General features: G+C 33.9%; 1 protein-coding gene across 3 annotated transcripts in view; it reads left to right on the plus strand.

Annotated features, from left to right (window-relative positions):
• The window catches only part of FBXW7 (F-box and WD repeat domain containing 7), a 145826-nt gene that overhangs the window by 59742 nt on the left and 73307 nt on the right, over positions 1-12777 (plus strand). The window contains exon 1 of one of the 3 annotated variants that reach the window (XM_088132755.1): positions 5764-6101. The exons of the other annotated variants lie outside the window; for them this stretch is intronic. Coding sequence (XP_087988881.1) covers positions 5955-6101 — 147 coding nt within the window. The 5' untranslated portion in view covers positions 5764-5954. Of the gene's footprint in view, positions 1-5763; positions 6102-12777 lie in introns of those variants that run through there. 3 annotated transcript variants of the gene reach the window in all.

The raw sequence follows: 12777 nt of genomic DNA on the forward strand, positions 1-12777 counted from the left end.
CCTACTGTATAGAAAAAGCAAACTGGATAATTTCATGGTTATGAGTGCAAAACAACATTTGGGGAAATAAATGTCTGTCTCATACCCCAATGTCTTGCATTTTCTGCTTTTTCAGTGATCTATTCAAGAGAAAGGCAAATTGTAGGAAATGATAAGGTAATTAGTGCAAGGGAATTTGAAAAACAAAATAAAATATAAGAAATATAAGGACTAATAATGAGAATATAGCAGTGCCCTTCTAAGATCTTTTCCTCCATAGACACCCATGTATTTGCTCTTACATGGACATGAAAAACTCACCAAGGAAGCAATGTATCTGCTAGCTGATGCTTTTCTTTAAATTGAAGATCTACTGCATAGGTTAGAAAAAATTAAAATCTAAACACTATCACACGTAAGGGTGCAGGGCTGTGCATGTTAGCTCCATCTCTGTTGATCTTCCACACTTCTCAGTTCCTTACTTCCACATATTAAACAGGGAAATTAGATTATTGGAGATGGGTAGAATATACTTTTCATTTGATAAAATAGTGACTTTTGTGGACACTTCAAATTTAAGTCAATGAAAGCATATACAATTCAGTTTAGATGGTTTGAAACGGAGATAAGGTAGGGTCCATATGCATGGTCCTATAATCTTTTTGTTTGTTTTCCTACTCTCTTAGGCCATAAAGCCTGAATAAGGCTTTATTTAATCATTAAAAAGGAACAAGAAGTTAAATAGGCAGGCTTTAGTAACTGCTAAAACTAGTAGTCTGGAGTAGAAAGAAAGGAGATAATTGGTGCAAAGTACCGTATTTTTCCGACTATAAGACGATACTTTTTTCTAAAATCCTTATGCTCAAAATTGAAGGGCGTCTTATTCAAGGAAGTCAGCCGAAAAGAGAACCGCGTGATGGCAAAACTGCCCATACCATGTCTCTGCGAACGGGCTTCCTCCTATTGCTAGCCTCTAACCACGAGTGAAACTGCCCATACTTTGTCTCTGCAAACGGGCTTCCTCCAATCACAAGCCTCCAACCACGAGTGAAACTGCCCATACTTTGTCTCTGCGAACGGGCTTCCTCCAATCACAAGCCTTATGTAACTGATGTCAGCTGATGCTGAACAAACCAATTGGAACGCATCCCATTGGAGGTGGAGAGCCCATAAAGATGTCAGAAAATAAAAATATAAATAAGAGAATGTCTTACTGTGCAAAATTTAAACTGAATGTAATCAGTTTTGCAAAACAGCATGGAAACAGCTGCAGAGAGACAGTTTGGACCTCCTCCCACTGAGTGTATCAGGTAAATGTTACCTAATTACTAAATAAAAATGTGATCTGCTTTATCTTTAAAATATTGCTTTCTTAATTTTGGGTTGGAAAAATGGGGGGCGTCTTGTACATGGGGGCGTCTTATAGTTGGAAAAATACGGTAAGTCTTTTTCTCTCCGACAAGGTCACAGACTTCTGCTCTTAATATGAAGGTACTTCTGGTATAGCCTGTATAGTTATGACTATATGTTGATGGAAGATGCTTAAGACTTACATAGATGAAAAGTACTGGAAAGAAATAAAATATTAAAAGAACTGGAAAAAAATCAAAATATTCAGAAAAAAACTAAAAATAAAATTTGAACTGAAACCACAAATATTTTTATTAGGTATAATTCCATAAAACATAAATGAAAAATATCACAATTTACTAAGATATATGCTAACAGCTGCAAGAATAAATTTGGAAAAGAAGAATCTTGCTTGACTTCCAAGTCAAGAAAATGGCAGACTAACATGTCTCTGAAGAGCAGAGACTGCTGAGGTGGAGATTGGTGGCCGGGCAGTGAGTCCAGACCAGTGGAGCTTCTCCGGATAAGGAGAAGCCAAGAGATCATCCACTTGTACTTCAGAAGGCAGCTCCTTACAAGGAAATCTGCAGGATCCAGAGGGAACCTGCTCTGGGAGCCATGGAAGAAATATGAAGCTCATCACCTCACGAGGAACCTCCTTCAAGGACACTGGGTTCACCCAAAGCTCCACTTTCTAGCACACATTGAATTATAAACACTTTAAAAGTTGCAGAGATCTTCTAAGCAGCAGAGTAACTAAACCACCTGGTAAATGTTTGTTCAATCCAAGGCAAGATTAAAATAATATTATTATTATTATTATTATTATTATTACTATTATTATTAGAATTCAAAAGCAATTAAAAGCAAAATGCTTACCAAGAGTTTGAGCTATGAAAGCTTAATACGGATTAAGGAACAGTCAAATTTGGAACACTGCTTACTTTAAAATATTTTTGAATTAATTAAATAAATAAGACATACCTCCATGGGAACCAGGACTATTTAAATTTCTTAAGAGGAAAGATTGGCTGGTTTTGTTAAACAAAGAGATAAGGGGTTCTCAAAGATCATGTGACCATAGAACAACAGTGCCAAATGGGACTGAAGTTCCATTTGTCCCATAAGAGTTAAGAATACGAAGAATGAAAAAATGTTTTTTAAATGAAAATGAATGAAAAAAGAATGAAAAAGAATGAAAAAAATGTTTTTTACTTTTTTACTTTTCCTTTCTGGATTATAAATTATCAGGAAAACAGCAAAAATCATAGAAGGGAGGATCATTAACAGAGCAAATAACAGAAAAAAGGATTACTCCAGAGATTTTACAAAGGATGCTTGAAGAACTGGGGAAGAATGTTACAGCATCAGTGACTGAATCTGTTAAGAGAGATCTGGCTGCACTTGAAGGCAAAATGGAGGAAAGATTTGCAAATATGGAAGAAAAGATGAATAAAAAATTTGAAGAATCTGTAATACAAATGAGTGGAGAGATTAAACAAATCAAGGAAAAAATAGAAATTTTAGAAAATAAGAAATAATAAACCAAGAGATGGAAAAAGATTTAGATAATGTAGCATTGCTTTAATTAAGAGAGAGAAAATACTGTTTGAGAAAATACTGTTTGAGATTGAGAGTAATTCCAGAGGAACCTGGTGAAGATACTAGGGAGAGGGTGGTTGAATCCTTAACATTTTTGAAATGGGATGAAGAAGACATGGATGCAGAAGTGGACAAGGTGTACAGAATTAATACAAGATATGCAAAGCTAACAAATGTACTAAGATATACTTGTGCACTTTGTCAGGAAGACAACAAGAGACCAGGTTCTACAACAACATTTTAATACTAAACCAAGGATTAACCATTCAGATGTAATTGTGCTCAAAGAAATACCTATCAGAATATTGCATAAGAGAAAAGAATACACCTTACTGACTGACAAACCTAAACAGAAAAAGATACCATTCTGTTGGGACAAATTGAAAGGATTGATTTTAATTTTTAAACAGCAGAGATTTCAGCTTAACTCAGTGCAAAAGGTGAGAGATTTCCTTGAAAGGTTTAGCGAGGAATTAGAGGAAATACAAGTGGATTAAAAGGAAGGAGCTATGTAGCAAATACAGCAAGAGACTAAGGAACAGACTACTATGTTGTGTACTACAGGTATAGACTTTTCTAAGTCCACACATAAATATGGATTTTAAATGCCTAATGTGGAATATAAATGTGGCAAATGCTCTGCAAAATGCAAAAAAAGTATTTCAGTATTTGAAAAAGTTAAAGGAAGATGCAATTTGTTTACAGGAAACATCCTGTAAGAAAAAAGGACAAAAAATATTGGATTTATAAAAATTTGGGACAAGAATTTATCTGGCAGGGACAAGTAAGAAAAATTGAGTTGTTTTGTATATAAACCCACAAGTATGTCCAAAACTGGTATTGACTGATGATTATGGTAGATATGTGGGGGTTGAAATTAATTTGAATGAAACTAAGATTATGATACTGGGAATATATGCCTGAAATGATAACAGAGCTATATTCTTTAAAGGACTTATGGAAAAACTAATTAACTTGCCATATGAAAATTGGTGTTTATTGGGAGACTGGAATGGCATGGTTTGCTCACAAAAAGATACCACCTCTGTGAAAGAAATTAAAACAACACAAGGCAAATTACCAAAAATATTTTTTGAAATGATGGATAACTTTGAACTTATAGATATATGGAGACATAAAAATTGTAACTCTAAAAAATATACTTCTCTGAAAGACACAGATCTTTCTCAAGAATAGATATGTTTTGGATTTCTAAAAACCTTGTTACATGTGTTAATAAAGTGGAGATATTGCCAAAGACTTTTTCAGACCATAACCCAGTGACTTTGACATATAAGAGGAGAGTTAGAACTTCTACATGGAGGCTAAATGAAACTTTGTTACAAAGGGATCAATAATGGAGGACTGTAAAAAGAAATTGAAAGATTTTTTTGAGAACAATCTTAATAAATGAACTTAAAAACTAATATTCAGATGAAACCAGAACTTATCTTATTGGAACTTAATGACAGCCAATTAGAAAAGACTTATGGAAGATTGGTTTTATATATGATAATTGCAACGCTGCTACTATATGTACAAAGATGGAAAAATGCTGAAATACCCCCAATGGAAGAGTGGATTGCGAAGACAGCGGAATTTGCAGAAATAGCAAAATTGACCTGTTTGATCAGGGATGAAACAATAAGTACTTTTATAAAAGACTAGAAACCCTTTATGGACTTTTTGCTGAAAATGGAAAAAGATGAGTTGGTGATATTTGGATTTGCTGATTAAAGAGGGTTGAATATGGGAAGAACAGAATTATGTAATGTAATCTTAAAGGAAGAGGAGAGACAATAAGTTTGTTTGTAACTGCTGTAAAGAAGATTGCATGTTATTCTTTTAAATATCTTTCTATTTTCTTTATACTGTTTCTTGCACTTTTTCTTTTTTCTTTTATCTTTTTCTTAACTTTTCATATTTTTTTCATGTTTATCTTTTATTCATGCAAAATTACTAATAAAAATTATATATTAAAAAAAAAAGAGGGATTTTGCTGACAATATCAGATTGGGAGAGCAAAATTGGAGAATATGTAGCAATGGCAAAATTGACAGTATATATCCATAATAGAAATCTAACCAAATTTAATCTGGAATGGCTCCCTTATATACTATACATTACACAGCAAGACAAATTTAGCCTCTTGGAATATGACTTCTAAAAAAAGTTATGAGACTAATAAAAAACAACAGATGTATAGACTAAATAGATAATAGCAATCTTCAGTGTTCAGTGTAAAGCATATCCAGGTTGTGGTCAACAGTTGGAAAACAAACAGAAAGAAAGGGAGAATGTGTCACTAGAATGTTTTCCCATGATGTTTTTATTTATTCTTAGTAATAGTTTCTCTCTGCTTTATTCCTCTGTTGCAATCTAATGTAGACTTTTTTCCTTTGTATTTCACTATTCTAACAATAAAAAAATATATTTAAAATTAAGCAAATCTTACATAGATAAGTTACACACACACACACGCATGCACATTAAGGCAAATACCCAAGGTACGCAATTAATTCAAGACCTAAAAGGCTTAATTTATTCATGGCTTCCATGATTAAGATGTAATAGTGTGTTTGTTTGAAATTGTTGTAACTGAAAATGTTAGAGCCTTCTCTCAATTAAAACTCCTATCAGAACCTTAACTTATATATTTGACTTTAATTTTGTAGCTCAGCTGTTTTAGTTCTAAGCATTTGCTTTTTTTCCATGTCACTTATTTTGATAGTATATGTGTTAGTGATACTGCATGGGTGGGCCAATAGCTATTTGATTGGCAGGGACAGTCTGTCGCCATAGTCGTTTATAATTCCTGTCTATGCTAGGATAGCTTGCACTTCACTTAGCAGCAGACAGGTCAAGACACTTAGTAGGAGAGACTGAGACAAAGGCAAAGCAGGCCCTGAAAAGCTGAATCTCTGCTTTAAAATCCTCAGTTGCACCAGATACTAATTTTTGTTACTTTTTTTTAGTAATGCCCTTTTATTGCAAATAATTTTGGACCAAGTGACAATAGTATAATGTCAAAACCAGGGAAAACTTCCATAAATCATGGCTTGGTTTCTTTTGATCTTCCAAGTACAAAAGAGCCTTTGCCACACCAAACTGTGATGAAGATATTTAGTATCAGCATCATTACTCAAGGCCTTCCTTTCTGTCGTAGACGGGTAAGTGTTAAAATGTTTGCCCCTTGTATGGGAAGGGGTATACTTAAGGTACGAAGTTGCATATCTTAAGTACTGTAACTTTGGTTGCAATGATTTCAGTCCATAAAAAATCCTTTATTTCTTTGTAGTAAGAAAAAAATCAATGTATAATGCACATATGCTTTAAGAATGTTTGACTCCTTTTTTAATATCACACTTATAAATAGTTCTCAAAATAAATATCTAGTTCTGTTAAAGAAAAAATATTAGATTGTGAAAAAAATAATTCGTGGCATTTTCTGGAAATTTCCTCAGTGCTGCAGCAAGATAACTTCCTTTGTAACAGCTGATACAGATGAGGAATAATTATATGTATTATTTGAGAAACAAATAATTATTGTTACCTCATTGTTGAAATGGTAACATTAATGCTATTATATTATTAAAGTTTACTGAATATTTTTGTCTTATAAAAAAATATTGGTTTCAGTAACAAGTTGCTAGCTTTTAAGTTACTGTAATTTTAAATATTATTACCAATTAAGTCAAACAATTATTCCATTTATTTCTTATATTGCTTTTATATTTCATGAATATCTTAAATGTTACTTATTTTCAAAAACTTTTCTAAAGAATTCTAATTAAATTGTACTCCATAATGCTTTAGTAACATACTCTGATCAAACAATAATATATTGATTTGTAATGGATAAGTGTTTAATTTAACATGGTTTATTTGTATTTCTCAAATACTTCTTAAGTTTTGCTTGAAAATATGATTTAAATTTCTCTGTAATGTGATTAGATAGCACATCAAGCAAGATGTGTTCTCTCAAAAATATACACAGTGAAACCACTGAAAATAACTGTGTTTAAATGATCTTGCTTGCACTTAATGCCAGAAAGTTCCCACTCAGACTCCAGGTCAGATGATCTATCAGTTCAAGTTACCTGATATGTATGCTACAGTTTGCTTGCATTAAAACAGGTGTTAGTAGCGATGCTCAATAATGCTTCTGAAAGGTTAGGACTATACCTCTTTATTAAAAAAAAAAACCCTAAAGACTTCCTATGGGTAAAAGTTGACTGATAAACAATTTACTGTGGAAGTAAATTTAATTTTTAGATATGATCAATATTTTGAACATTCTTAATTATTTAAACCTTAACTTGGTAGATACGTTTTCTCCTTGTTTGAACTCAATCATTGTATAGGAAGCAAATGTGTACGGTAATCCTTGCAAGTAAAAATACTTCGGTTATGAGATCTGACAGTTCATGTCTTATGTGTCTCTAGCACTAGTTATATTCAGCTTCTGTTGAGCACATTACTATAAATGGCCATAGAACACAACAGTTAGCCATCTATATTTCTGTTGTTTTGATCAAGAAGCATAAAGCGCTTTAGCTACTTGTTTCTTTATATTAAAGATGCTGGATTTGTTCTAATTAACTTGCAAAAGTATTTAGGACTCTGTAGCTCACAACTGAAACATCCGTAGGTAAGCTATTCCTCAATTAAATGAAATCACACTTCCAGCTATGCAATATTTCTGAAGAAACTGTGTAGCTCATCATTTGGATTCCTGATTAAAAAGTTTTATCTTGGTTAGTATCAGTATTAAAGGAAGTTACATTGTCTATTGTTTGACACGTATAGATATCCATTTTGGTCTGCTAATTTCACTGCAAAGAAAAGTTTTCCAAATAGCGTTCCTGTCTTGATCCAGTCTTCCTGAGCTGAAACGTTAAGTTACTGTCAGTTTCTGTATCCCATTAAAGCATGCAATTTTGCAACATGATTCAGTGGATTTTGGAAGTTACAGCCCTTTCCTTAAGACTACTAATAACTGGAAATTGAAGTATTTAAATTTTATCTAGTCTGCTGCCCTTTATTTTACACACATACTGAAAACTGCTTAGGTTTGTTCAGCATCCCTCTAGGGTTTGGGATGGGTTTACTCATCTCACTTAACAGTAAAAACCTATATCCTGCATCAGAATGCAGCTTTTACTAATATAATGCAAGCTTCATGATCAACATCACATTAATTTTGTCCGGTACATGCAGTACTAAATCTTTGTCATTGAATTGTATCTAGCAATATTATTTTGGAAATTCAAATTGCTGGTTGTGTTTTTGGCATTTTGTCAATTATTTTGAATTAACTAAGCTTTAGACCTTGAAATAAGTATCAGAATAACTGTTGCTAAATATGTTTGGGATTATGGTGCAGCCATTATCAATGACTGATTGGTTGTAAGCAATTAAGTAGATGATTGTGTCTTTGGACAGGGATGAGGCTAGATGACTTAGAATTTTTTTTCATGTATGAATTCTCTAAGAGGAATAAACACAAAGATACTTAGCATGTAGCACTAAACTAACTAATGCAATACTGAAATGATCAAGGGGGAGGAATCGGTTGTTCATTTGTTTTGTGCATAATTAATAATTCAATCCAGTAAAATTTAAGTATAATTTGTAGCATTTGGGGGAACAATTTGCTCTATAAAGGTACAAACTTCCAAAATGTATTTTCTTGATAATGTCATTATTGACATGTAGATAATGATAAAAGTAGCATTTATAGGCAACCACTTTGACCTTTATTTGTTAATTGCTGTAGGCATTGCTTTTGCACTCTTGATACTTATGTAGTGAAAAATGCTGAAAAATGTGTATAGCAGCTTCATATTGAAAGTGTTACAATTTCAGCTTTACTGTTTTGAGTATTGCAAAACAATACTAACTTCATAAAATTTTAATATCTATACTTGCAACAATCAAGTATAACTAAATGGATGCACAAGGCTAGTCATAGAGTACTTGCTTAGTGGAAAGCAGACTAGTGAAGTTGCTGTTGTTCATCTTTCTTATCCCTGAAATGTCTACTTCCCCAGCATAATTTTCTCCCTAACCTGGACATCTGAGCATATTTTGAAACTAGTCAGTGAACTGCAGCCACCTTCAGATTTTATTTTACAATAAAGGTATCCTTCTAATAAAGTAAAGCTTATCCTAGAAACTAATAAATCTGTGGAATGTAAGCATTATATTAATTTTTAAATTAAAATTTAAAATGCAAAAATTACACGGGGCAGGAGCAATGATGGGCTTCAAGGGAAATGTTTGTAAACTCATTTAATTACTGTTTATTTGATTGATTGATGATTGATTGATTGATTGATTTCTACCCATTGGAATAAAAAGATTTAGCAGGTATAATAAGCATCAGACTGCCAACTTTGTTCTAGATGTTTACAAACATGTAAGCCAATCATTTGCATCTCTACATGGATTCATAGTTAATATTCCCAGAACATTGTTCAGTGAATCAAAGGATTTGCACTTACATTAAAAAAGTGTACTCTTTGGCAACTATTACCTTTTATTTCCATTTCGTTCAATCTAAATAGCTTCTCCATTAGTTAATCCCAGCTAAATGTATGGCACTGTTTTTTTATTCTCTAACTTATGCATGACCAGAATTTGTCCAAGTCACTATATATTATCAGTCATGAGAGTCCTTACAGAGGGCCAGCCTATAAAACATCAGTCATTTGTGACCATAGCAAGTTTTTTCTTGAATAAAGAATATAAACAAAACTATTCATTTGAAAGAAAGGATTTATTATTAGGCTTGAATAACTCACAAAGGGGGGATGTGGTGGCGCAGCGGCTTAATGACGCTGAAAGTTGCCGGCCAGAAATGGTCGACACTTCAGCGGTTTGAGCCCAGCTCCACGCAGCAGAGTGAGCTCCTGCTTCCTCCCCAGCCCCTGCCAACCCAGCAGCTCGAAAACTTACGTGAGTAGATCAATGGGTACTCTCACCCCGGTGGGAGGAAAAATGCTGGCGGCGCCTTGCAAAGGAGATGGGACCAGTTGCCAGCAACGTGGAAGCTGCACACGCCTGAAAAAAGCGTGAAGCAACAGAAACCCCGCCTCCTGCGCTCGCCAGCTGGGCTCTGCTCTGGGAAGGAGGCAATGGCAAACCACTTCCGAAACACCTTGCCTTGAAAACTGCAGGGACTCATCCAGGCAGTCACCGCAGAATTGGTAACGATTGAGTGCGGATTAAAAAAACAAACTCACAAAGTTTGCAGAATTCAAAATGGTATTTAGAAAAACATTATTACATGTAACTACAGGGATATTAAATTTAGTGTCTTGTAAAACATACATAGTGCCTGGGTGACTTATATAAGTACACTCTGTATCGCAATATTACACTTTTACTATATTAAATACATTTAGTTTTGTAAAAAAGATATGCTGATACACAGCTATAGCATTTCACTGTGTGTTCTGATTAAATTTGAAACATTAATTATTTGAAGGCATTTATTTCTTAGTTTACAGAATTTTAACCTAGACACCCACATCATCAAACATTAAAATTCCACCTCTGAAATTCAGAAGTTATCCCTTTTGCTTTGCCTGTGAGGGAAGGGAACCTTTGAGATGACTTTCCAGGGCAAAAATTCATGTAGTCCTGTGAAAGAAGTCAGCCTTTTTTAATATTTTGTCTGCAAATACCAAACTCCAGACTATCACAACTGTTTTATTAAATATTTGCCATGGAATGCAATGTTAGTATTTTAGTGATGCATAAATGAATATGCAGTTCTAATTGTTCTGAGCTACAAATGGCAGACATTCCTGAAAGCAAGTTGCTATTAATAACACTGTTATACATTTTCTTCTCATGATAACGCCAACAGCTGACAAGAATGCAGGCAGTCTTGGCTATTTGCTTTAGTGCAATTGCATTCCATTCACATTTTTCTCATAGCACATTGTTCTTCAACTTCCCATTTTAAGAGGTTCCTTAATTGCAAGATGGGTATCACTTCATAATTTTGGCAAAATTCCTTGCACTTGAGAAAGAAGTGTTTACTGCAGAACTGCTTTTTGATGCTAACAATATTCATCTTGCTGCCATTAGTTTCATTTTAGATTTTAATTATTAACTGGTACCATATATTATTGATCTTGTTCCTCAAGAGTATGATGTCTTCTCCCTGAACAGCATTGTTCTTGACATAATTTTATGTTTATATATTGAATGTTCAGGGTTATACCCAGTTTATCTGTTACTTTATCACATAGATGAAACAGGATTTGGAGATGTTTGTGGAGCAAGAGTTGGCTTAAAGATCTCAAGATAAGGATAATATAATAGCCAATGTCTGGAATGACACAGTTTTGATTTATTGGTCTAGATTTTCAGTTTCTGCTTATATACAGACATGACAAATAAATGGTTGACCTTGCATGCACTGCATCTTAGATGTAGTACATATTTAATTTATTTATTTTACAAAAGTTGAACACTGCCCCAGTCATAGGCTCTGTTCACAACAATTAATATAAAACAAAAAAATATAAGACCTATAAAATCAACATAAAAGCCATAAAAGAAGTAAATATAGGCTGTATGTATGTATGTATGTATGTATGTATAAAACGATGATCAGGACAATGTATAATAGCATTCTATCCAGCCATCACCTACACATAAGCCCAATGAAAGATGATAGTCTTCACCTCTTTCCCAAACAATATCAGAGAAAATATGACTTTGGGGGCACAGAACATTTCATAGCATAGGGGCCGCCCCCTAAATGGTCTTTTTCCATTGATCCCTCCCCTTAATCTCAGATGGAGAGAATCACAAACACACCTTCCTAGACGAAACATAAAATGGCAGACTCTGGGTTAGAGAAGATGTCCTTGTAGAGTATTTTTTTGTAATTTTGAAAAAAAAATGTAATTGAATTAACTTGTTTACTTTGTGATACAAATTAAATTATATAAGGGAGTTAAATAGCAGTTTTCTGTCTTTTGTATAGTTAATGCAAGCAGTATGTTAATAAGGAATATAAATATGTATTCAGGGCAGAATTTATATTTTATAAAAATGTCAACTTTATGAAAAAAATTTCCAAACATCTTATTTCTGTTTTTTAAATAGTAAAAATTATATAGTATTATGCTTGAAATGAAATCTGTAACATTGACTGTTTAACTAACCAACTATGTGATGGCAGGGAATGCTCAGTTTTTAGCACACAGTCTGTGCTGAACCATAAAAGTAGTATCACCACAAAAGCCCCCGTAACCTAGTGCAGGACTGGATGGCATACAAATGTTCTAAACCTGGGGATCTCAGACTGTGGGTTGCAGAGCCCTAGGGTAATATGGACTTACTAAAAAGGGTCTACAGTGTGCACTAAACATTTTTTTAAAATCACTTGTATAGTTCTTCCACTGGAACAGTGGAACAACCCAAATGTATTCAACAGATTGGGATGTGTGCTTGGAAGGAGAGAAACACTTGGAAGGCTGGCCTAGGAGCTAGCAGGGAGATTGAAAGAAATGGCACTGGCTGATTTGGGCTGGCTTCTCTTTCTTTCCTCCTGATAAGCAGTGGTATTTCTTTCCCTCCCAGCATATTCAGTACATTCATGGTCTTTCCTGCTGCTGCCATGTTCACTGCATTGTACCTGGATGAAATCCCAGTAAGTTTCCCATAAATGCTCTTATCCCAAACTCAGTACCACTACTTTATATAAGCCCTTACTTTGCTCTTTCTATCTCTCCCAGCTACCCACCTACCCCACATGTCTTCCCATTCAATCTCCTACCTGCTGCAACCCCATCTTATATTTTGCTTCTATCATGAATTTTA

The sequence above is a fragment of the Python bivittatus genome, unplaced genomic scaffold, assembly GCF_059951505.1.
Source record: "Python bivittatus isolate LINGU-HERP-01145 unplaced genomic scaffold, Pbiv_v1 ctg000070_np1212, whole genome shotgun sequence".
Classification (NCBI taxonomy): Eukaryota; Metazoa; Chordata; class Lepidosauria; order Squamata; family Pythonidae; genus Python; species Python bivittatus.